The sequence below is a fragment of the Schistocerca americana genome, chromosome 1, assembly GCF_021461395.2.
Source record: "Schistocerca americana isolate TAMUIC-IGC-003095 chromosome 1, iqSchAmer2.1, whole genome shotgun sequence".
Lineage (NCBI taxonomy): Eukaryota > Metazoa > Arthropoda > Insecta > Orthoptera > Acrididae > Schistocerca > Schistocerca americana.
In genome coordinates this window covers 87900427-87926519 of record NC_060119.1, presented here as the reverse complement: position 1 = coordinate 87926519, position 26093 = coordinate 87900427, and the positions used below count along the sequence as shown (strand labels likewise).

Sequence of the window (26093 nt, the reverse complement as noted above, 5' to 3'; positions counted from 1 at the left end):
TACAACAGTTCACAGATGCTGATCCACCAGATACATATTAAGAGGGTGCAATGAATAAAGTAATTATGGGATGGTCAGGGTGGTTTGGTTTATGATTTTCAGAAGATGGTAGAATATGGTATGAGTGGTTTCAGTAAAATAAGGAGATCCCTGCATTCAGGTGAGTCTTTGGGAAGAGCATGCATTTTTAAAGTACAATTATTGGATGGTTTGAACCAGGGGAATCGAACCTTGATGGTAGATTCTTCAAGAAAGGTACCACAGAGCTGAAGCAGCCATACCCTTACATACTTTTATTAATCAGGTACTACAAATGTTGAAAATTAGGTGGACTGATAAGGTAAGGAATGAGGAGGTTCTACGCAGAATCGGAGAGGAAAGGAATATGTGGAGAACACTGATAAGGAGAAGGGACAGGATGATAGGACATCTGCTAAGACATGAGGGAATGACTTCCATGGTACTAGAGGGAGCTGTAGAGGGCAAAAACTGTAGAGAAATACAGAGATTGGAATACGTCAAGCAAATAATTGAGGACGTAGGTTGCAAGTGCTACTCCGAGATGAAGAGGTTAGCACAGGAAAGGAATTTGTGGTGGGCCACATCAAACCAGTCAGTAGATTGTTGTTCTTGTTCTTGTTTTGGGCTGTATGGCCCCTCAACAGCAAGGTTATCAGTGCCCATACAAATATTAAACAAAATGAAAAAGGAAAAAAAAAAGAGCTAAAATTGTTGGCACAATCACTCACTCATCCACTCACTCCTACCTCACTCATATTGATCCACACAATCGCTCCACATAACATGCCTCAAAATAAAGGAGATACATTGAAAGGTGCTACAAAAGGGATGAAAACACATGTAAAAGAAGATGTAAAACAATGGCACAGGGAAATAAGAATAGCTGACCACTTACATAAAACATGGGTGAGCCAGTCACATTGTTAACACATTAAGAACATCTCCCTACAATTTCCAGAAACAATGTGGACTGATCACCTTAAAAATTTTTAGTGTCACTTAAAAGAGAGGGCAGTTCTGACGGCAAATCTGCTACTATCCTTAGGTCCAAAAATAAAACACAGTCTAGTTATGATAATGCCACCTGGGTTCTGGTTTTCAGGCCTTGCAAGTATGGTAACCACAACAGTTTGGAGTAAAAAAAAAAAAAAAAAAAAAAGAGGCCGAAAAAACTAAATACTAAATATTTAGAATACCATCACACTTAAAATTGAAAACCTGTCTTTGCAGCCCACTCTTCAACCCTAAAATTGCAATTCACCGGTCACTGTTGCACCATGGGAGGAGGAATAGAAAACAACAAAATTGTCCACAAATAAGGAGCACTGTGCAGGACTCCATTCAGTAGATGTGATACAGTTCACAGCTATGGCAAAGAGGGTAACACTTATAACACTGTCCTGAGGAACACCATTTTCCTGCACAAAATGATCTGACAACGAGTCACCGACACACAACCTGAAAACTGCTTACAAAGACGATATAAAGATGGAGAGGTGGCCATGTTAGCAACACTGATTAAGTTGCTCTATAACACTGTGTCGTCGAGTAGTGTCTTACACCTTACTGATGTCAAAGAAGACACTGAGAGGTGTTGTTGATGTAGGAAAGCCTGTTGAATAGCAGCCTCCAGCAGGGTTTGGTTGCCGAAAGTTGACCGAAATCTCCAGAATGCATAATGAGAGCGGCTAAGAAGTTGCCTCATCTCTAACAACCGGACCAGATGACAGTTAACATTTTGCTCCAATGTCTTTCCTACACAGCTAGTTAAGGTGACACTCCAGTAACTACTGGGACATATGAGATCCTTTCCTGGTTCGAGAAGAGGTATCAAAATTGCCTCTCTCCACAAGTTGGGAAAGTGACCTGTCTGCAATACCAAATTAAAACATTTGAGGAGCACTTCCTTTGATATTGGTGGCAAATGTTGAAGCATGCAGTACTCTTATGTGGTCGTGACCGGGTGTAGCATCACGAGTTTCGGACAGTACCAATACCAGCTCCCACAGAGAGAAATGCCAGCTGCAAGACTCAGAATTGTGAGATCTTAAGTCCAACTTGTCTATCTCCACAGCCACATGGTAATGGAGAAATGCCGGATCCTGGATGACATTGCAGGGTTGCCACAAGTTTCCCCAATTGACATTCCCTGATTTCCACACAAGTTTTAGCATTTTTCTCTGACAAATTTTGAGATCTCAAGGGTAAGTTACTACGTAAGTTGATACTCTGTCTCTGTAGCTATGGTACAAGAAACAATAGTGAAAATGAGGAAATATCTAAAAAAGCTTGCAAGCAGATGGCGTTTCCTGACGTCGGCAAAACTCTTAAGTACTAACATTAACATGTTTTGTAATGAACTGTTTTTAGATGGAGAAAGCAAGTCAAATGGTATGTGTGTTTCATTAAGACCGCTGATGTTATTTTATTTCAATAAAACGAAACATATTTGGTGATGAAAATATGCATTTCCTTGGAGTCGCAAGACCGATTTAAAATACCTTCACTGATTTCAGAAATAACCTCAGAAAAAAGTAGACCGCTTGAAAGAAGTGTATTAAGTGGGGGAAGAATTGTGTAAACCAACACTGTAGGTGCCTGCCAATAAAATGTTTGTTTACTATGTTTGTTATTGTCAGTTATTACCAACTGTATTATATCTATTATTTGACAAGTATTGTGTGATTTTTCTTTCAAGAAATATATGAGTACATAGCATACTTATCTTCTTATCATCCATACTTCCTAACATATAAACTACTTTTGAAGTGTCAAAATCTACTAGAACAAATAAAACATCTATAAAACATCACACTGTACATGTGCTTGTGGGGAAACAGTTGCAATTCCTGAAATTCATCGCTCATGGCCTCTGGCCTGCTGAGGAGCACCGCAATCCTGGGTCCATGGATAAACCATGAAAATCCGCTGCATTATGCCACACACAAACAGACCCGGCCTGTAGGTTGAGTGGTGAGATTAGATCCAACAGCCAGAGACTGCATATTAGTGGAAACCGAATGGCTTCAGATTGGCAGGCCCAATCCATTACAGATACACACAGAAAGGGCCTGCAGTTTTGGCCCGTCGCAGAAATCTACTTGTGTGGCCAGCTATACATGAACCACAGACAGCATGCTGATGAAATGATACCACGGTGATCAATCCATGCAACAGATAACTTTTTCAAATACTCTGAGAATCAATAATAATGAGGATAGGTAGCAACTCACTGTTAAGATGATTGCTGAGCCACAGACAGGCATGTAGAAAAGGCAATCTCACAACTAAATTTTCAGCCATAGCTTTTGTCACAAAATGAGAGCACACGCACACTCACAATCATTCAGATACAACTCATGCACACATGACCGCTGTCTTTGGCCACTGTGTCTACAGTATCTGAGAATCAGATATAAGCAAACAACTTGTCATGCCTCCCTGCCTCTCACCAGCAGCTGATAGGCCAGCAGCAAGAAGTGGTGGCAGCACTGACTGCACGCTGGGGGGATTGGTAGGAAGGGGAGAAGCAGTAGGAATGAGGGAGTAGGGAAGTGGCATACGTACTCAGCTACATTCAGCCAGCGACAATGCATGACACCTTGGTAAACAAACCATTTCATTTGATCAGACAAAAATGAGATTTTTCCAGCTTTTTTTTTCCTTTCCAAATTTTCCTGATGTGTTTGACATTCCCTGATTTCCAGACCTGTGGCAACCCTGCATTGGCAATAGTTGCTGCAAATTGCTCTGTCATCACCTGAGTGATGTCTCTGGGCTTTGCATGGCACTCCTGCTATTGGTAAGTGGCTGTGTTTACTGGAAATCCTCCAGATGGCTTCCTTTACTTTTGTGGAACAAGTGGCCGGTTGATAATCGTCCAGAAACACGTGTCACGACCTTTTCTTGCTCTCCTTAATTATGTGTTGAGCCACGGAGCTTGTGACAGGAAAAGCTGTGAGGTCGTCTGCAGCATTTAAACCATTGTAGAGCCACACACCTGTCCTGGATCACAGAATGGCACTCATCAGTCCATCAAGATAAAGGCTGCCTCCAAAGATGACCTGAAGACTTTGGAATGGATAAGCCAGTGGCATGATAGATCACTCCTGTGATGGGATTCACCAGTTCTTGGACACTGTCGCAGTGTTCATCCACAACCAGCTGGATGAACAGCGTCCAGTTAGCCCTGTGGACCATTAATTTCGGTGGCTTCTGTTTAAGCAATCCTCCATCCAGTAGTAAATCCACAGTGGGAAATCGTCACTGGAATGAAGGTCGTCAGTTGCTTCCCACTGTGCTGAGTCTGCAAGGGCTGGAGAGCAGAAAGTGAGGTTAATGATTGCGGACGGCCCAGTAGCAGCCGGGAAATGGGTGAAACTACCTGTTATGAGGATGCACAGCTCTTGAGTTATCATGATTCTCCAAGACTAGACCACTGGGGCAAGTACAGTTTGAGCCCCAAAATACATTATGGGCACTGAAATCCGGTAGGAGAAATAGGTGGGGAAGTTGTGCAATGAGGCCTGCAGGAGCAGACAGTGATCTTCTGACCCACATGAACTGCAACAGCTACTGCTTGTAGGTCAGTAATCAAGGAGAGGGTAGAGGAGTGGTGTGTATTACTGACAAGCACAGCAGCCCCAAACTTGGCTCTTTGTGCCCTGTCAGGTCATCCTTTTGGTGGAAGGTCTAACTCCATAGCGCAGGGGCATCGATGTGTATTTCCTGTAGACACAAGAACAGGGGGTGTGCCTGTGCCAGTAGTATCAGTTGCTCCACAAGTCCCGAACCCTGTAGTATGGGAGTCATTTATCACATGGGTTGCACTTCCACCTTGTCTTTCTGCCAGGGTGGGGAGCTCGGGACAGGTGGAGTTTCAGCCTTGGGGCAAGATGGTTACCACAGCCATACTTCGCAGTCCATGGGCGCCAAAGAAGGAGCAGTAGAACAGCAAGTTGAATGACATCGACATGGTCTGATGGTCTAACACCTGTTTTCATCTGCTGTGGAAGTTACCCATTTGCTTTTTTGATTTGGGAGGGTTTTGTAGGAGCTGCAGAAGCAGTGGTGGAGGCATTCCCATCCCCCCCCCCCCCCCCCCCCGGCTCTGCATTTGAAAGTACCGGGAGCTCCGCAGTGGTGGTGAGTGTGACTTCATTTGATGTTCTCTGGAAGTTATGAGCTCTGAAACAAGTGCATCTTGGCAAATGCACTTAAAAATGCAGGTACTAGTGCTGACACTAGCAACCTCCATTTGTGTAGAAGTTGTCCATCAAAATGACTTTAAGGGTCAAAGCAAATGATGTAGTGCAAGTGGGAGGCAGCATGGTCTTACAGATCTTCTTGGCCTCACCATATGTGATGTGTTTCAATGTTTTAATCTCCTGTATCATCCTTTCAAGGAAGACACTGCAGCAGCCCCTACTTCAGACAGGGTGATCCCCACAGCAATTTACACACTTTGGAGGAGGAGCAACCAACTTTGTCAGGGGCGCCCTTGCCACAAGTGGCTTCACCCTTACATCGTACAGTGGCATACTCAAAGCGCTGGCATTTAAAACAGTGCAATGGGGTGGAGACATATGCAGTATGCTTAGACGAAGGAAACCTGCCTTAATGTGTTCCCTGAGTTTCGTGCTATTGAAAATAATGATAAAGGAGTCAGATTTTACAAGGTCCCCATCCACTCTTTTTAATATATTTTGTACATCAATGATCCCTTCTTCAGCCCACTATCTTTCAATTCCCCCTCAAGAATGTCAACCAGATATCTACATGATACAACACCTTTGCTATAGTTCAAGGAGTTTTCTAGCTCTGTTTCTATGGCATATTCCCCAAAGCATTTAGCTTTCCAGATGTTGGCTGCTTATTGGGAACTAACAGTTTCAACCAACAACATTCTGTTATGCAGATGCTTGACTAATTTCAGTGTACCTGTGATATCATCTAAACCTTTTTGAATATAAAAAGGTGAAACCTTCTCAAAGCTGTCCTATTTTCCTTTCACAATTGAAAACATATACTGGCCAGCAGCATGCATTCTGTTACAATATACTAAAAAAATCACTGAGCCAGGAGGACTGGCACACAAGCCCTCTTGTTAGATACGGTGTGTAGCGGTTCCACCTGCTTTATTTATTCATTTGTTGTCCTTGGTGTCGACGAACTGTGTTGCTACACTGGCTGAAAAATGAGGTTTGTATTTTGGACACTGACAACTGTAAACAATGTAGAAGACAGCTACATATTTGTATTTCTACGTAGTTTAGTTTCACTTTGCACAACCTCCTCCCCACGCCCCCCCACCCACCCCCCCCAAAAAAACACAGTTATACAGGTATTGCCAGTGCACTATTGTTTGAACTTTCCATATGCCTCATTAATAGTTTGCAGGTGAATCTCCACATGCTGCTACAATAGTTTACTGTTGAATACTGCGAGCGTAAAAAAAACCACATAGTTCACAGTCCTTCAAATAAACTGAACAGTCACTGTCACTGGTTTAGCACATGGCCTATTGGTGTAACACTTATTTCACTGTTAAGTTGATGCATTGTTGTCATTCTAAGCAAAACCGGTTCCTAGTCTGAAACTCGGCCATGGACTGACTGTCTCGTGACTAAAAATCGTGCTCTTATATATCCTCACAAAAATACGTGCTGAAACTACACATTGTTCTTAGTTTAATTTACAGAAATTACAATTGAAACTTAACTCATTAAATTACCGTATTTACTCGAATCTAAGCGGCACCTGAAAAATGAGACTCGAAATCATATCGAAACAAAGTTGGTATATTGTAATATGAGACACAATTTAGATCGAATGAATGACGATACAGCTACAGTAGTTTGGTTTGAGTCATAAGCTTAGCAGTTAAGCGTTACCAGGTAGCCACTGCTATGCGTCAGGCACTCCGTCTGTATTTATTCAGGTACCCTTCCTTTTTCACGTGTTTCGTCTAGTTTGAATCGATTGCTTATTTTTCTTTGATCTGGTAAGTGCCGTTCTCTTTGTTGTAGGTGTTTACGTCACTCTAAGCTGAAAATGCATTACTGTACTGTGTCATGCATTGTTTGTTGCATTCTGATAATGAGTGTTAACAACATGTCGCCGCTCGCAGTGAAACAATGGCAAGAGACTGCTATTTGTTGTTACACTGTTGCTTTCTTTGATAATGATCAACAAGAACCAAATAATAGACTGAGTATGATAGAAGATGTTCTGAACGACAGTTTAGCGAAAAATTTTCTCCGTTTGAAAATCTTTGCAGATGCCTCTTTAGTACATTACATTCTGCACATAAATTAGTCATCTTAGATTTAAAAATCTAGTCAACTGCCATGCTTCACTTCTGACTGTATCACTATTAGGCATAAGAATAATACGAATATAAACATGACATAATACAGCGTTTGCTGTTGTCTCACTGTAGTTTCGTAGTTTATTAGGCAGACAAGATTTAAATGAGACAGCAGCAAATATGAAAGAATACATGACAAAATGTTTAAATTTGTATTATTCTTATAGTGAAGAGAATACTGCAAGTGATTCACAATTCATAAGAGTTCCTATTAGCAACCATCTCTTCTCACAGATAGGAAAAAATTCAAAACGTAGAGTTGGCCATATTGACAAACATCCCAAACAGTCTTGCCAGTTGGATTTTCATAGTACATTGAAATGCTGCTACATTCGAAGATGAACAATACGGAATTTGTATTTGCTTCGTTGGATAATGTATGAAAATGCAGTGGTCGAAACTCGGGGTGGAGAAAAAAGTTCGTCTTCCACCTTTTTTATAATTTATTTACTGACGCAGAGGTTTTTGCGCCAGTATTTATCTTTGTGCCTGCAAAGCATGTCTGTGTAGCACTACATATATTCGACAGCAGAAGTTAGTTGTGGCGGCACCTACCAAAATTTTTCAGAACTTCTGCTTACTTTGCACTCGATTCTAAGCCGTGGGCAGTTTTTTGGATTACAAAAACCAGAAAAAAAGTGCGGTTTAGATTCGAGTAAATATGGTAACTGAATACATCGAAACATTGGTTCTTTTTAACAGTTTCTTCTACTGCTAGAGTTAGGCCAAATTATTTGTTTAAATCATGAAATTAACAAATATCATTATGCAAACAATAATTTTGACAAAACTGTTAATTGCTCTGGAATTAATTAAGGGCTGGCTCTGCTAACATGTTTTCGGATAGAGCCAAACAGATACTTTAAGATTACTAGTATTTTGTCTTCCAAATGTTTATAATTACTACAGAATTTATATTTGTTTATACGTCAACAATAGAATTTAAGTTAAGAAACAATTACTGATTTCACCCTATAATGAAAGATACTAACTACGAATAGTTGAAATAAATTAGCAAATTAATTACATACATAAAACTAAGCACAAAATTAGATCGCCAGCCGGAGTGGCCATGCAGTTCTAGGGGCTACAGCCTGGAACCGCGCAACCGCTACGGTCGCAGGTTCGAATCCTGCCTTGGGCATGGATTTGTGTGATGTCCTTAGGTTAGTTAGGTTTAAGTAGTTCTAAGTTCTAGGGGACTGATGACCTAAGAAGTTAAGTCCCATAGTGCTCAGAGCCACTTGAACAAAATTAGATCTGGTGTTATATTCTTTAAAACTGAGGGCCAACCTTTCTCTTTTATGAAAATACAGATTATACTGATGTACGTTAATGATAATTAGTTCAAAAATGAAAACACGAATTTAAGTAAGTAGATGGCAAAACAAGAGGGGTATTAAAATTATCCCAGCTTGGTTCGTCACAGGTGTTGCTACCTACGAATGGCCCACCCATTTCACTGGGAGGAAGAAGAGGATATTTCAAGGTTCCATCTCAGTCCAATGAGCAACTAGGGAAACAGAAGTCCACCTAGACAGAGCCCCACATGCCCAGGTAAGCCTTATACTACTACTGAGATGCGGCACAGTCCCCATAGGTTGCCCCCCTAACTACTGTTCCACCTCAACAGCCATGCATCTCAAAGGGGTGCAGCACACCTAAGGATTGAGTTTTTTACCCTTCTTATGACCTGGCCAGGCAAGCCAAGATCTATGATCCTTGTGACGCACAATGTTCTAGAGCCATGCCGCATGGTGGTCCCCGAGGCATGCCCAGAGCTTATGTAACACAGGATCGGCAGCACTTATCAGTCCCCAGTCAGGAACTCTGGGGTCGCCAAGCCTCTGCTCAGCAAATGAGTGCTGAGCCCCTGAGGGCAGGGTGATAATTATGGAGTCATCAGATTTCAGAGACGCAAGAGTCTATGATTAAGTAGTGGTCTCAGGTGGGGTTTACATTTAAGGGATCTGAGAAACGATGGTGAAGCAGTACCGGATGTCAGTCTTGACAATCTTGCAAAAGGATGTTTTGTGGGATTGGTTATGGCTCAAAGTACAACAGCAGGGAGAATTTTGAAGGTTCAGCATTAGGCTTGCTCCACACCTCAGTACACATCAAGCCAACCAACAAAGAGACATATTTATGTCTTTGACTGTTGCCATCAATTTCATAGTAACCCTGGAGTGGGTGCGCCGATTTTTGTAAAAGAAATGGGAGCATGGCGTACTGTATACACATGTAAAGAATAGTTGTCTTTGTGTTACGAAGGTAAACATATATGAGCAACAGCACAATTTAATCTAAGTTTAATTCAACAATGATTGATTACTAACTATCTTGTAGACAACTGCCTCACTGTGGGATTGTGCCGCTAGCTCGGACGCTGGGTCATTTTCTTGATGGTCCATAAATATTTTCTCACCTGGTTCACTGTTATTTTATATTACTACTGCTCACTTGAACTTATGACAACAAAACTTATCATTACATTAGATGAGGCATTAATGAAGGAATAGTATCGGCTTGCAGTTGTACGAAAACAATCGAGCAGTACAATACAATGTTATTTGTTGTTGATGCACTTTATTCACAGTTGTGCCTACTTGAGGATTAAACACTTCCTACTCTACAGCCTTTGTCTTCAAAACCAAGGCTAAGATGTATCATGTGTTACGGCCAGGAAGGGGGGCAAACAAAGATTGAGGAAAAGTTGTAAGCTTAAGTTAAAAAATTACAGATGAGACAGAGTGAAAGGAAAAGGTGGAAAGAATGTAAATAATTCAGGAGTAAAAGTACTAGCTTACTGATAACAGAAACATCGAGTCATTGACAGACAAGACTGTAAACTTTTCTAGCTTTCGGATGAATTCTTTTCTGAGCTACAGACTGCACGCATGCACACCTATCCATGTGCATGTAACGACTCACACACAACTGCTCACAGATGCGAGCGCGCACTGGGACGGCATTGCTGGGATGGTAGTTCTACAGGTGGACTGGGCTAAGTGGTTGTATAGGGTGGAGTGAGTGAGGAGAGAAAGGAAGTGAGGAAGCAGAAGGAGGGTTAGGGAAGGGTGGCTGACAGCTCGGCGGAGACAGAAGATGCATGGGATAGAAATGCAGAAGGGAGAAGCAACAGGTGCACTGAATAAGAATGTGATACACATGGGTTACTACTAGTGAGTTCATGCAGCACATGATGAAGCAGGACAGAGATTAGGGATTGGAGGGGGGGGGGGGGCGGGGGAAGAACAGTGGAAGGGGAGATTGTTGGGAAGAGGGTGTGGGTACAGGATGACCAAAGTTACAGCCCTGGGGCAGGGTAAAGGTTGATGTAGGGCAATGGTTACTCGAGTGGAGGAGGATCACAGGAATGAATAATGCATTGCAAGGTTATCTTCAGTCTATATGCAGTAGTTGGGGAAAAGAATCCAAATGGCACAGGATGTGCATCTGTCATTGAAATCGAGAATGTGGTCAGCACTGTTTTCCATCACTGGGTGGTCAACTCTGATGTTGGCCACAGCTGGCGGTCGTCATTCATTCATGTGGACAGTTGTCATTACCACAATTAATGCTGTGCCAAAATAGCAGCAGAACAGGTTTATGACAGGCTACTTTCACAGGTAGGAATATGGTAAGTCTGTGATGGAACTGGGTGGGTGAATTAAAAACATCATTACACAGGGATATGACCCATGTGACATCGGGTTGGGAGTGCTTGTGGCGTAGGGATGGACCTAGATATTGCATAGGTTTGTTGGGTGGCAAAATCCCACTTCAGGAGAGATGTGAAGGACTGTCGGTAGTGTTTCACATTTCTGAGCGTGACAATACATAACTGCAGCCCTGGTAAATGATCAAGGTTCCGTAGTCCCAGTCTTGGATGATACTGGGAGGTTCTCCTTTGCATCTGGTTCTCGGGAGTCGTGGGGGGACATGGGGTTTGTGAGGATATGGCCCAGAAAATCTGTGTGCTGCTTAAGCTTGGGGGGATAGTGCCTATCTGTGAAGATCTTAGTGAGACCTTTAGCATACTGGGCAAGGGAATTCTCACCACTGAATGTGTGCTGTCCATGAGTGATCATACTATATGGGTGTGATCTTTTGGTGTGGAAGTATGAAGAATGTCAAAAATGCGAGTACTACTGATGAATTGTGGGCTAGATATGAACAGAAGTATGGATGGAGTGATCAGAAGAGTGAAGGTCAACATCCACAAAGGTGGCAAACTGGGCTGAGGAAGACCACATGAAACAAATTGGAGAGACGGTGTTGAGACAGTGGAGGATTGAGGATACAGTATCTTGGGCCTGGGTCCAAATCATGAAGACGTCATCAATAAACTTGAACAAGACAAAGTGTCTGGGAAGCTAGAAAGGCTTCCTCTAGATGGCTCATAAACAGACTGGCACAGGAAGGTATCACTGTAATAGGTTGGACACATAAAGAAAGAGGTATTGGGTTTGGAGCCATAAAGATGTTGGAAGAGGCAGTGTTAAGAATAACGCTTACACAAGTACCCTCTCGTTACCCAAGGTGGTTCTACAATGGTATCATATTAGCTTATATCTAAGTCTCTCCAATTTGTTTCATGTGGTCTTCCTCAGCCCAGTGTGCCACCTTTGTGGATGTTGACCTTCACTCTTCTGATCACTCCATCCATACTTCTGTTCGTATCTAGCCCACAATGCATCAGTAGTACTCGCATTTTTGACATTCTTCATACCTCCACACCAAAGTGGTCTTGTTCCCAAAAAACCTTGTTCAAACCAAAAATTCTGGTAACATATGTGTGTGTGTGTGTGTGTGTGTGTGTGTGTGTGTGTGTGTGTGTTTTTCCCAAAACAGAAAGCCCTTTGTTGTGTGAAAGAATTGATCCCTATGTATGTAACAACAAGAACAATGAATAATTATCAACTTAAATAATGAACATTGGTTAATTTAGCAAACAAAATTATTGTGGGTTAAAAAAACTTAGATATAAGCTAATATGATACCATAGTAGAACCAGCAGGATTAAAGGGAAAGTGCCTGTTTATGTAAAGAGTGCTGTTAAGTGCAAGGCTGTTCATATTAGCGGATGTTGTGTTGAACAGCTTCCTGAATGCTGTGCCACAACAGTGAATAAGGCATGATGACCTACAGGTCACAAATAGGAAGTATTCTTCAAAAACCAGCTAGAAACAGTTTTAGTAAGGTTATGAATGCTTAACGAGGGAATGAGGAGAGAAGTTTTGGAACGGCCTTTGATGAAAAAAAGGAGAGATTTGGAAAGATCTTTGATATCAGCAACATATACGCTGCATATTTTCGCATTACAAAAGTGTAAATTCGAATTGCACCGAACACAGCACGTTAGTTTCCAGAGCTTTTAAATCTGAGATTGCGATACCCTTTTGTAAGCCAATCATATCTCATGGCACGTGATCTTGCCAGTCAATGACAGCAGATATTCAGAGTATAGGACACGTGCTGTGGTAAGCCAGCAGCAAGATCACTTACGTAGCGCGAATACACAAAGACGAAAAGTTAATGGTTGCTAAGCTTTCATATGTAATATTGATCTTTTTTGTGTGTGTTATACTTTAAGGTACATCACAAAAATGTGCCAATAAATTTCAAATAACCACACAAATGTCTGGTCTTCCGAGCTCGAAATTCTTCAATGTGGTTCGTCCTCAAAGTGTTCAGTATAAAACATGAGTCAAACACTGTGTGATTTAAGAAATTCATCCCACTTTCTCACACATAATATAATTCATCTTGCGTAAAAGGTAATTTACTTTGAAAGTAATGCTTTTCAAACCATCATTCACAATACTATCCCAAGACTGTTAAAAATAGGTTCGATTTAGCAGTTGCCAGAGAGCGCCAGAAAACAGGCATTATTGCGCGTACGCAGCTGTAGTGATGTAGGAAGTCTGCATGTTTGTATGTACAAAGCATAAAGAGATCTTACATTACGCCATAAAAGAAACAGGACATCAGAGGATACTCCAAGAGCATCGAAATTTTGTAAACTATACTAAAATTCAGAATTCGGCCTGAAGTGCATATTGGTTTGTCCAGATTCACAATGAATTAATATACACATGCTTTTCAGTGTGGTTTTTGGGATGTAAATTTTCTTGGAGTAGCAGTACTGTACTATCTCATGTTTGGTTCTTTATTATGGCATAATACCATACATGGCAGAAGATGAAAACATGCGCTGTGAAATAAAAAACTTCATTTCAAATAAATTGATTGTCTCGGCGAGAAAGATTAATAAAGCCAATTTTCTTTAGCAAACTGACAACAATAACTTCATTGTTCTGCAATGCTTGACTGCTAAAAACTTGTAAATGAATTAAAATCCCAAAAACTGAAACTAATAATATATTTTTGCCTTCTGTAATTATGTGAATGTATTTTAATCGGCACTTGCGCGAATCTGGCAGATATTAGTGCGAGAAAAATTTTTCTTATTAGCATTTGGCTGCTTGCTGCTACTGCCAATACAGCTAACAGCCACACTTCAAGGTATTGCTCATATGCAAGTCAACTGCACATGCACATGAGGCCACTGGCAACTGCTCAAATGAACCTAACGTAAGCAGTTGTGACATCCCGTTCATAGAAAGGAGTTTACTGTTATAAAGTATTGCAGAGTCTTCACCCTAACGCCTTTGACATATTTTTGCTGTTTGCAGATGCTTGTGTGTGCACGGTGTTTTCTTGTTGTAAATGACGCATTTCCTTCGCAACTAAAGATTTTTGTCCTCTCATTTATGTTTCATTGCTGCAGTATCATTCTCCAGTAGCAGGATACAGTAGCACTCTTTGCTACAGAATCAATTCTTACCAGTAAAAATTACAAAAATTTAACTGAAAACTAAAACAATGAAAAATTCCCAAAATTCCGAAAAATTCTCAGGTTTTTCCCGGTTTCCTCCCAGATGAAAAAATTCCCGGGTCATATACACCCTGTAATTAGATAGCACTACACAAATTCTGCCACAGGTAAAGGCTCTCACATACTGTAAACACTGGTTAATGACCTAAAAAGGCCAAACCTAGTATGAAACAAAGAAAAAGTTTGAATAAATAACAGTCAAAGTGGAAAAATGTGCCAGTCATTTAATGTACTGTATTCCTAGCTGTGGCCCTAGACTGAAGAAGGATGTTATGATCAGTTCAGAGGTAGGTAGGTGTGTGTGTGTGTGTGTGTGTGTGTGTGTGTTTAAGATAAATTGTGGTCATGATTTTGTGTTTAGGGTGCACAGCAACTTGTTTGTTACTGTCTGTAATTTTTTTCACATCAGTTAAGATATAAACTTATACCAGTCCACATGTAGAACTTGAAAAAGTGTAGACCTATACAGAATCTTGGGATTTTGTTAAAACTTATATTAAAGGAGAAGAGGTCCAACATTTAAAATTATTTTGACCAGCACAAGTAGTTGCTGGTATATTTTTACAATGTACTGCACTATTATTTGCATGCTTTATTCTGCCGTCTGTGATCGGTGTAACTCAGGTGACTTTGTGCTGCTCCAGAATGTTTACCCTCATTGCCAGTATTAGCTATGTAGCGGTATTGTGTGCTGGAACAATAAGTAACCGTTGTGAATATAGTGTCGATCCACGAGTGATGGTGTGCCGAGTGATTGTTAGTATTACGATACTTATAAAGATGAGCTGAGAGGGTGTTGATTGTCCTTCTAGCGACTTGCCATCAACTTTCATGTCACTTCTGCGACACATTAATCCATTATACATTTGTTCCTTTTATAAGCTACAAGCTGACAGCTCTGGGAGGAAGCGGTGTGTGTCCCAGCAACCAATGAGCTACGAGCCGATCGCAAGCTTCCACTCAAATCATTATCTGCTAAGAGGCCAAACAAAAGTGTGCAATCAATACTATTGCAGTATCTGTAGGGACACTGCAGCTATGATTAAAAAAGTATTTATTCTACACAAGGTTGCAGAAAGAATAGTACGTAAAGTTGATAATGAAATATCTTGCAAAAAGCCTTTTCATGGACATGGGCCAATGCATACTCCCCTAATGGTATTTGTAGTGTTTATATCACACAAATTTTTTTGTTAGTACATAGACACCTGATAGCTGTCTGTGTAAGGTTCCATAAATGCTTTGTTTGAAAAACTGGATAAAAGAAATAGCAGCTGCGGAGTGTAAGGGGGTGGGGCAGTGCTTTCTTTCCAAGTAGATGTTTTTCTCTTAATATAACTGTACATATATGTAAATGTAAAGTCTTTCCTTCTCATCCAGTTGGGTAAATCTCACCTGACCTGGGCCTATGGGTGATTTTTCCAAGTTCTACCCCTTTTCCTTCAGCTCACCAGTCTTTTTCCTTCCCCTTCAACCTTTCTCCCAGAAAAAGGAGCCACTGACTCCAAAAGCTTCATATGTAATACCTTTTATACGTGTGTTCTCCAGTCACTGCTTCTGAGCAGTTTTTTTCTCTCAATTACATTATGTACTCAAAAAATTATTTTTTTAAAATATAAAGTAAATTAAAAATGATTTCCATAATTAACAGTGTGAGAAGCTTAGCACTAGTCAGAGTCATTTGTTAGTATACTTCACAGAACTACTCCTCAGTGGCTGTTTCTGCTTGTTAAAGTATAACTTGACTCATTCCAGATCCCTGAGAGCTATCATGCATGATGGGATTTACAAATCACAATGTACAAATCAATGGACGATGAGAACAACAGACATCAGATGGCTGTGGCTGGCTGATCTACAACTAGTAAAAGATGAACCAACCACTCTGATACAAGTTTGTTCTTAAGGTTTGTGAAAAATGAGTACATTTGTTGATCAATGGAAACTGTCAATCACTACACATTAGGGGACACTAAGATATGATCACTCGACCTACCTGTCAAGTCGCTTCTCTGCACAAGCATCAGCATGTGATGCAATATATTCCGAACTAAATTTACACTTGCATACTGGACACATCTGAAAGTGAAAATTACAGAGAGTAATTTAAATAAACTTATCTTTTTACTATTATTTTTTTACAAGTTCAACAAAATGTGAGTGAAGGATCCTAACTTGGCAATCGTAAGTATTATTGACATGATACAGAAAATAGCTCACTGACATCTTGAGACACCTCATAAACTTTGAATTCAATTTATTTCACAAAATAATATGACATCTTTATTATTACACTGATGTCTCCGGCATGTCAATGTGGTAGCTATTAATAGGCTCTGAACAAAACCATATCTGTGCCTTGTTCATTGTTAATATTTATAAAAATATATCTTCATTATTACTGTTCTCATTGAGATATTCATTCTGTAATTTTATAGTTCAACTTTATTGCTCTCATACTAATTAAAATTTCTGACCGATTTAAGGAAAAAAAGTTATTTTTTATGTCTTTGGGCAAGCTTCCTGAACAAGATTTGTAAATGGGTTGCACAACTCCCTTGACAGCTATAATCCCATTTTATTTTTATATGCACAAAATCTTTCTTATCTCTCCCTGCAAGTCAATTTCTGCAGCCACTTCTTTCTCTAAATTCCAGAACTTGAATGTGTTAGGTGGCAAGCAGAGCTCAGACAATAATTTAGCTCTTTGTAATTTATTTAGTTAGCATATGGTGTAGCATCACACAAGAATTACATATACCAGGTATATCCCATAAGTTTCTGGCCTGACCTTGAATACAAGTGTGAAGTCTAAAATGATTTGGAAGGGATGTAGTTACACCTGTCAGTAGATGTGCACATAAACTGCGGCTCGCTGCTAGCCTCAGTCAAATGATGACATTCGTCTGAGTAAGGCATTGCGTGCTGCAATCAATAAAGTCTACACAGTGTAGTGATAAAAGTCCTTGACAAAAGAAGGAATTGCACCAGCTGAAATCAATGTTCGCTTGTAAGGCATTTATGATTATGATTATGCTTCCACTTCAGACTCCACAGTGAAGGAATGGTCTAAAAGGTTTCGGTTAGGCACATAAAGCATTGCTGAAGATCCACAAGTTGGTCGACCTGTAGAGGCGGTGACTGAGGAAACCACTGCTATAGCTGAAAGTGAAATTCTAAGTGACAGGCAGTTGAAACTCAGGAAATTGCAGCAATGTTAGGGTTATCTAAAACAAATGTTTTCCGGATCATGCATGATCATTTGCACATGAAAAAGATCAGTGCAAGATGGGTGCACGACTTCACTCCGCAGGGCAGAAGAAGTAGTGTCTGACTTCTTGCTCCGGGCTTTCGGAACTCTGCCGCAGCAACCAGTCAGAAGTATTGGGATCGATTGTTACAGGGGATGAAATTATGGCTTTTATTATAGTACTCTGTCCAAAAAAGAATCTCTCGAATGGTGTGAACCAGCGAAGCTCCACCAAGAAAGGCGGAGGTCAGTCAAACCACAAAGGAGGTCAAGGTAACAATCTTCTGGATTTCAGAGGAAATGTCTTAATTAATTTCAAATAAAGGAATACCATTGTGAACGCACAATACTATGCTTCGCTTCTGCACAAATTACGTGACGCCATCAAACTAAAGAGGTGAGAAAGGTTGTCGCATGGTGTTTATTTCCACGGCAATGCGCCAGTGCACGTGGTGGCAATTGCAAAGGCTGCAGTAAAGGAATGTGGCTTCCAAGAGATTGACCACCCACCCTATAGTCCAGGTCTAGCCCCAAGTGACTAGTATCTCTCCAAGCCGAAGAAAGATCTCTGAGGAAGAAACTTTGATGCTGATGATGAAATTAAAGCTGATGTAATGGGACATTTCAATGATAAACAATCAGATTCCTTTTTGAAAGGCACAGGGTTGTTAATTCACAGATGAGAAAAGTGTATTGAAATAAAGGGTGATTATGTTAAAAAATAGCATCATTGTTTTATTTTTGCAACTTTAAAAGCATTCAGTCCGGAAACTTTTGGAACCTACTTCGTAAACAGTCTACAATACATACATCAAATACAAATATAAAACAACAAAACCACAAAATATATGGGAATGTGATGACAGCCAGACATCCATGTTGTTGATTTCACTGCCTTTTTGGTAGCATGCAGAATTCAGAGCAGTCACCAGTGAAGGCTATCAATGAACAATCTTCAACTATATGTTTTAATGCACGTAATGCAGCTCCATAATCAAACTTGGGAGAAGCTATTTTCCCCCTCTGTACAACAAGTCAGCACCTATACCACAGTCTGTCTGTATTCCATTTAGGGTAGACCAGATATTGCAAGGCTTGTCAAATCCAGGTGGTGTGGTAAGGCTTATATAATGAGAGGCAGGTGGGTGGCTGTTTGGTCCGGTCCAGTCCAGTCCTCTTTTGGTGATCAACTAGGCTGAGTCTATTTTCATCCAAATTATTGGACTCTTTGATGGTGAATGTTTAGAGTGTGGTCTTGTTCTCTACTATTGAGATTGTCTTGATAGATTTGTAGAAGAGGGTTGTTCTCAATCTTTTGAAACCCTGATGCAAACAGAGGAGAATTGTAAGTTTAACATGTGTATCTGTCTGTGGCATTGTGGCTTCCAAATGAAAGATCCAATTTTAATGCAGTTGTTTTAATTTGGAAGCTGGTTTAATCGGGTCAGTTCTTAGCTATGTTCCTGCATATTACCAAATTGTAGAGCTCAAAATGATGTAAATAAAATCCCATGAGAACATATGTTTATCTTTTGTGGTTAACCAACAATGAAGATTTTTGTCTTTTGGAGTCACCCATTTCAGCATCTACGAAGCAGAAAAAGGGTGAGTGTGATTCAACTTTGATTTTGGCCTGATAGTTTATGGAGCCTAAGGCACGAGAACGCAATGGCAGCCCACTTTCTTCTGATTTGAAGTAGAATTACTGCCACTGCTTATTGCTTATGTTAACTAAATTGGCTGAATATATACTAAAATGTAATCAACGAATAGATGTGTGAATTAAAAAGAAGAAACACCTCAACTGCTTTAGCGAAAAAGATGGGACTGCTAAATAAATCAACAAATAAAATACAGAATACATCTAAAGATAATGAAGTACGAAATTTAAATACAGGTAAGCTACGTAGTCAACACAGGCAAATATCAAAACAATAATATCAAATTGTTGAGTCTATGTCTTATCAACTTACACCAAAATACACACAACCGTTGGAAGACACTTGTCCTCACACGACTGCCCATTCAGGTTTCCACACTTGATCATGCACTGTGCACCACATAGCATGTATTGCGCAACTCGTGCTTGTGGTTTAATGAAGCATGAGATAGCACACCGTCATCAAACCATTGCAGGACATCGGCCTCATAAGATAGATTAATGCATTAAACTAAGCTCGTACATAGTTATGTAAAAATATGATGTAAAATAAAAAGGTAACTCTCAATGTTAGGCTAATTAATGACAGATTGGTTTTTATATTTTATACAATAAGTAATTATAACTTCACTAGCTATTTTGAGGTGCGGATGCGGGAAGCGCAGGACTGGAAGAGATGATGCCTAAAAGAAGAGGCTTATACCCAGCAATTATGAAAATATGCTAGAAAGGACAACTGCTGTTAACTTCTTATTTATTTATTTATTTTTATTTACTTAGCGGTCACCCAACTTGACAACACTTGGATCAAAATATTAATACTTATATTAAACTTCAAGGAGAAATACTTTGTTTTTACTTTTTAGAGGTTTTTTTACGTCTTTCTTTAACTTAAGTTTTTGGAGTTCTCTTATGAGTAATTTCTATAGCCACTGATGAGGAGGAGGAGTTACAATGCTTAGTGCAGGTAGTCAAGAGTTTGGGGATACTTTTATTCTGCCTGTTATAAGTAAGGTGCACAGTCTGACTGAGTTGAACACTGATGTGAGTAGTGCAAGTACTGTTGAGCCACACTGGTGCACAAAATTCTGCTACCATATAGATTAGACCTAAGGCTAAAGTCCGTAATGTGTCACTTGAAGACGCCCATGAAGTTATGGCAAGTTTCTGCAAGGGACTGTTCCGAGTTCTAATTTTGGCAGCTGTGTTTGACAAATGAGTCTTGAAGCTTCAGTGATCTATTATGAAACCTAGATATTTTTGGTGTCAATTGTGGGCCAGTAGTTTGTTTTCAAAGTAAATACTGAGTTCTCTGTTGGCTAACTTGCCGTTGAGGTGAAATGTAGAGACTTCGGTCTTTGTGACACTGGGTTATAATCCCCAATGGCAAAGACAGTTCCCAACAATTTTTGGGTCCTACATTAAGATATATTTACAACTTATTACCAGAGCCCAAGCATCAGCATATCCAAATTTTCATGAAATGGTTATCAGGCATACCAACCATATAAAGGCTGAATACTAGTGGAGCCAGAACAGATCCCTGTGGGCAGCCATTCTTCAGCTTCATTTGAGTGCTCAACCTATCATCCAAGATCACTTGGAAGCATCTATTAGAAAGCATGGCATTTACCATGTTGCTGGTAATTTTGTAGAGAATCACTGTCAGGAGTTTTAATATCATGCTGTCTCCTAACTGTCATATGCTGTTGTAAGGTCAATAAACACAGCTGAAGCTTTCAACTGTTATCAGTAGCCTGCTTTTATGAGCGTTGACAATGAGAGAGAACTTGATCCAAGCGGCTTCAATAATGTTGAAATCCCGATTGTTCAATAGGGTATTTGACTGTATTCTGGAAACCATCTTAAATAATTAACTATGTCATTTTAAGCTCATAACATCCTTTTCCCCCCTCATTAATTTAAGTATTAAAAATATAAATAAAAAGACGATATTCAAACAATCTGAAAGCCTGCTAAGACTGCCGTTTGAGTCCTGTGATGCCTGTCACATTACTGACTAGTATGCTGCTCCTACTGCTGTAAAGCTCATTTAAAGTGATACCTTGTTTTGGAATTTACATTCTGGAAAACAGTTACAAATAATGTAGCACCACACTGTACAAATACAGCTATAAAAACTCCTGAAAAATTGTGTATGAGTAGTTCAAAAAATGGGAAGATGTGTAAAATGTCGTCATAACTTGCCCATAGAGATCTAAATGAGATAGTGATCAGTATATATGTTTACTTCTGTAAGGATCATTTTGATGTAAGTGAACATCTCAAGTCAACACTTTGTCGCTTGTAGTGTATTAGGTAGCGGGGTGGACATGTAATGCAACATTCACAAGATTGATCCTCATTCAGAGGAAAGTTCCTGATCACTGCTTAAGTTTACTTGATTTGTAACACAGTTACGTAAAAGCTTTAAATTCTGTATCATATTACATTTTAATAGCTATTTCCCTATTTTAATTTATTAGCTCAATTTCACACCTGATAAATTTGAGATAATCACAAGGATGGCATTAAGTAACTGTATTTCATGCCTGATATAACTGTTATTCTGAAGAATGTTAGAAACCACTTAACAATTTCCGAGTACAATATTCTTCCCACACAAGTCGCTGTAGACAGTAATTTGCCATCTTGAACTGTCTTCACTAAGCCTGTTGTTAAGCTGTGAGATTTTGACAATGAAAAAAATTGAAAATTGCTTGGAACTTATGAGGAAATGTTATAGGCCCAGGGCATTTCGATAAAATGAAAGTGTGTCCTGGTTGAGCAATTACTATACATTGTGTTTCAGCAGCAGTTAAGTATCCAGCAGAACAACATTCTCCTGCATCAATTGCATATTTTACAGACATAATTTTCTGATGGTTTAAACTGATGACCTGCAGGAAAAAAAAACCTAGAAAGGGTAAAGCTGTTGAATGCAAAAACAGTGATGCTCTACACCATGAGTGTTATTACACAGTCTGCAAATTGAGAAAATAGGTATCTGGGAAACAGTAGTAGTTATGGCAACAATCGCAGTAATTAACAATCAGAATTATCTTCTGAATGAAATGTCGCCACTGTGTTTTCTTGTGCAGGTTTTACTAGCGGCCCTGGAAAACCTTTTCAGCATGGTCCAGGCAAATAACTGTGTACCAGATTCCCTCACTGTTTCCTTTGCTGCTTGCACAATGTAGACTGAATAACATGGGGACAGGCTATAAAACCCTGTTTTAACTACTTGCCCCCCTTTGTGCTTTTCAACTGCAGCCTGGTTTCTGTCAAGTGTGGTACATAGCACCCCCCCCCCCCCCCCCCCCAGTATTTTACCCCTGCCGCCTTCAGAATTTGAAAAAGAGTATTCAGTCAACACTGTCAGAAACTTTTTCTTAATCTGCAAATGCTATAAATGTAGGTTTGGCTTTTTTCTCCTGTGACTACCTGTAAAGTCAGTATTACTTCTGAATCTAAACTGATCGTCCCTCAAGTTGTCTTCTGCCAGTATTCTCATTTGTTTGTAAATAACTTAGATTAGTGTACTGCTACCACAACTTATTAAACTGTAACTACTGAAACAACTGCTGCCCCTCTTCAGGAACCATATATTAGCCTGGCCTCTCCACAGATAATCCTTCAGTGGGATTGTACCTACACAATGACTACATGTTTCACTGACACACGGAAGCCACCCATTTCACCAAGGTCCATGGTTCATGGTAGCATACAAACTGAGCTTTATACTATGCATTACCCGTTGTTATATAACAGTCAACATTTTCTTCATTTGCATTTCCTAATGCTTTGAATCTTTTCTTTTATGATTAAAAGAGGAACCATTCATTTGTATGTTACAATCACTTGATTAATAAAATTATTAATCATATGAAAACCTACCACTTCATCATTCTCTTCAATAGCTGAATTGCTGTTTGACACACCAGTGCACTGTGCTGCATGGGCTTCAATTTCTGTTACCTCATATGAACCTACAAATCAAAAGAAATTAATGAACACATATCAAAAGTAAGGATACATTTTATAGCCTATATTATGGAAGAGCTACAAACAACAAGATTTAACTGAATTACAAGCTGCTGAGATAAACAGAATGATAACTTCATTCACTTTCATTACATCACATAAGCTTTCATTTCATATCCTTTTTTCCAAGCCTGTTCTCATGGTTTCTCGAGCATAATAAGCTATAGTTTTCATAGCTTTTTATTTTGCAAACAGTGCAATAATTATTTCTTTGTGCAAAGATCACGAATTCTGCTAAATAAGTCATAATAGATCATCATCTATTACTTCTTGAAAGTGGTTCACTAAGACGGTGTTCAACAAAGTGAACTAGATGCATTATGGGTAATACTTGAAAGAAATAAAAGCAAACCATGTCAAAATAACTACTCTATAGCAAATCAATAGCTAGCAATATGTGAATGAGAATTTTATTGGCCTTGCACCAAGTATAAAGACAAAATTCAAAACTCTGTTTTAAGATAAGAAGTGCCCTTTACAGCATCAAGTTGTCTGATTTATATGGTTCAAAAAGTAACACAAGAATATAATGTGAGACTTTATTGAAGGAAGACATCAAAAGTGGGGGAGAAAATCTCGGTATAACGAAATTTATTGATCATTTCAACAGCTTCAGCAGAATATTCTTATATACCATTATTCTTAAGTAACGAGACATGATTGGAAATAACTCACCACAACAAATTGGGCATTTGCTGCGCCTTGAATCTGTACCAGACAGACCATTTGATAGCTTTTCAGTTCTGGAAACATTTTCTCTTAATGGCATTTCTTTAGCACAATCGACTGTTTCTGATATCTTCTCTCTGTTGTCGGAATTATGAAGGTTCATACAAGCTTTCATGAGCTCCAGCGAACGTGGTGAAGCTGCAGCTACTTTTTGAATAACATCTGACTGTGGCCTGAAAGGAGAGAAATTAACTTAAAAACTTTTAAAAATTCAGGTGCTACAATAAGCACATGTAATGAGGCTTTTGAGTGACAGACTACAATGTAAGTTCAAAGACAAAAATACTTGAAAATAAAGCTCATATAAAAACTGCTGAAGGGGGGGGGGGGGGGGGGGGCGAAGTTAAAAATTAAATATCAACTAATAATTGTGGATGAACAACTGCACTTTCCAGAAACAAGTTCTAACAAAACTGACAGCACTACTAAAACACTTACAGTGAGACTCTTCACTTTGAGATCAGAAGAAAGAGTAACTATATTAGAGGTAACCTTTCATTAAGAGATAAGAAGAGAGAGGAAGACAGGAGCATATGGGAAGGTGTTAAAAGAATTGCAAAGAGGGTAACAGGAAGTTACAATTTACCCACAGAGCAGGTTGAAAAAAAAACTTGCAATGAGCTGTCTAATGAATTATGGTTCAATATGACATACTTTGCGTTTTGACCAGTAGCTGACTGCTACAAGCATAGCCTGATAGGAAGAAACAAATGTAAGCAAAAATATGTTTTTCAGGAAAAGACTTCTTAAGTCTTTCTTAATTATAGCTGACCTTGGTAAAAGTTCTGTAAACATACATTATGCTAAAACAGTGCCTATTTTAAGCTGGTACAATGAGCACACAATGACACATCTTGCGTGAGGTGAAACTAGTATGGCGAGGTGATGGTAAAACAGTCTGAATCAGCTTCACAGTGCGAATTTCTATGCCAGCCTACCACCTTACGGCAGAGCTGTTTTACTGAGCAGTCCTTCAGTTACTAGAGTTTGGAACACTGCCTCAGATATATCTGAACCAGAGAACAGTGTCCCGCAAAGAATCATGTTAAGTGTCACCTTCTTTGTTAGCATAACCAGCACAACACAGTTGACCTTAATGTCTATTCTCCATTTTGACAACTCTGTACAGTTTCTGGGTATCACAATCAATGCAAAGTTCATCTGGCTGCCACGCCTGAAATACCTTGTCTAAAAGCAATCATGGTCATGAACGTTTTCAAGCACCTCAACAGGAGAAACTAGGGAGCTAGAATTTGGTTGCAACTTATTATGAGTGTAGTATGAATTAGCCTGAACTGTACATTAGTTGGAAATTTGGAAAGCCCTGCATCACAATGCAGTAACATTTGCGACTGATGCTTACAGAACAAGCCCTACTCCTGAAGCCAGGGCAAAAGCTGGTGCACACCCTTCAACAATCCAACAATGTTCCTTTACAATTTTTGTTTTATGGAGATTAGGGTGTGATCTAAGGCTCATTTTTGTACCTAACATTTTCTCTCCTGATAACGGCTATCATCTTCAGAGGCTATTAAGACACAGACAGCAGTTATAAACTCAAACAAGCCCAACATGACAAACTGGTTATACGAATGCATGCAATCAATGATATGATGGTGGTGTAGGCAAACGATAGCAAGATCTTTAGTGCATGTCCAGGCAACCATCGTGTTGTGACATCATTCAGATGGCTGCACAAGACCTGTTGAGTCACACCGACGTGTTATAGTCAGCGCGGAAGAGTTAGTGCTTTTTGCTTTATTTAGCAATATGATCCTAACTTGTCTAATTTCAATTCTTCTTTTCTGTTAAAAGCTGTGTTTTCAAATTTATATGGCCTCTCTGTACATTTTAGCATAGTAGCACTGTATCTTGAGAAAAACGTATCGGAAAAACAAATTTGCTAATGTCGATTGATTTGTGAGTCGCTGGTACATGAGCAAGATCTGCTACAAATTTATATGGCCTCTCTGTACATTTTAGCATAGTAGCACTGTATCTTAAGAAAAACATAGTATCGGAAAAACAAATTTGCTACTGTCGATTGATTTGTGACTCGCTGGTACATGAGCAAGATCTACTACTGCTGGTTTATCTGTGTTTCCCAGACGAAAATTGT

At 39.6% G+C, this 26093-nt stretch overlaps 1 protein-coding gene across 1 annotated transcript in view; it reads right to left on the bottom strand.

Moving 5' to 3' along the window:
* The window catches only part of LOC124620418, a 115405-nt gene that overhangs the window by 47614 nt on the left and 41698 nt on the right, over nt 1–26093 (bottom strand). Inside the window, exons 5-7 of the mRNA XM_047147067.1 lie at nt 23921–24147; nt 23099–23190; nt 16288–16370 (exon numbers count right to left, since the gene is read on the bottom strand). Of these exons, the coding sequence (XP_047003023.1) occupies nt 16288–16370; nt 23099–23190; nt 23921–24147 (402 nt within the window). The remainder of the gene's footprint in view (nt 1–16287; nt 16371–23098; nt 23191–23920; nt 24148–26093) is intronic.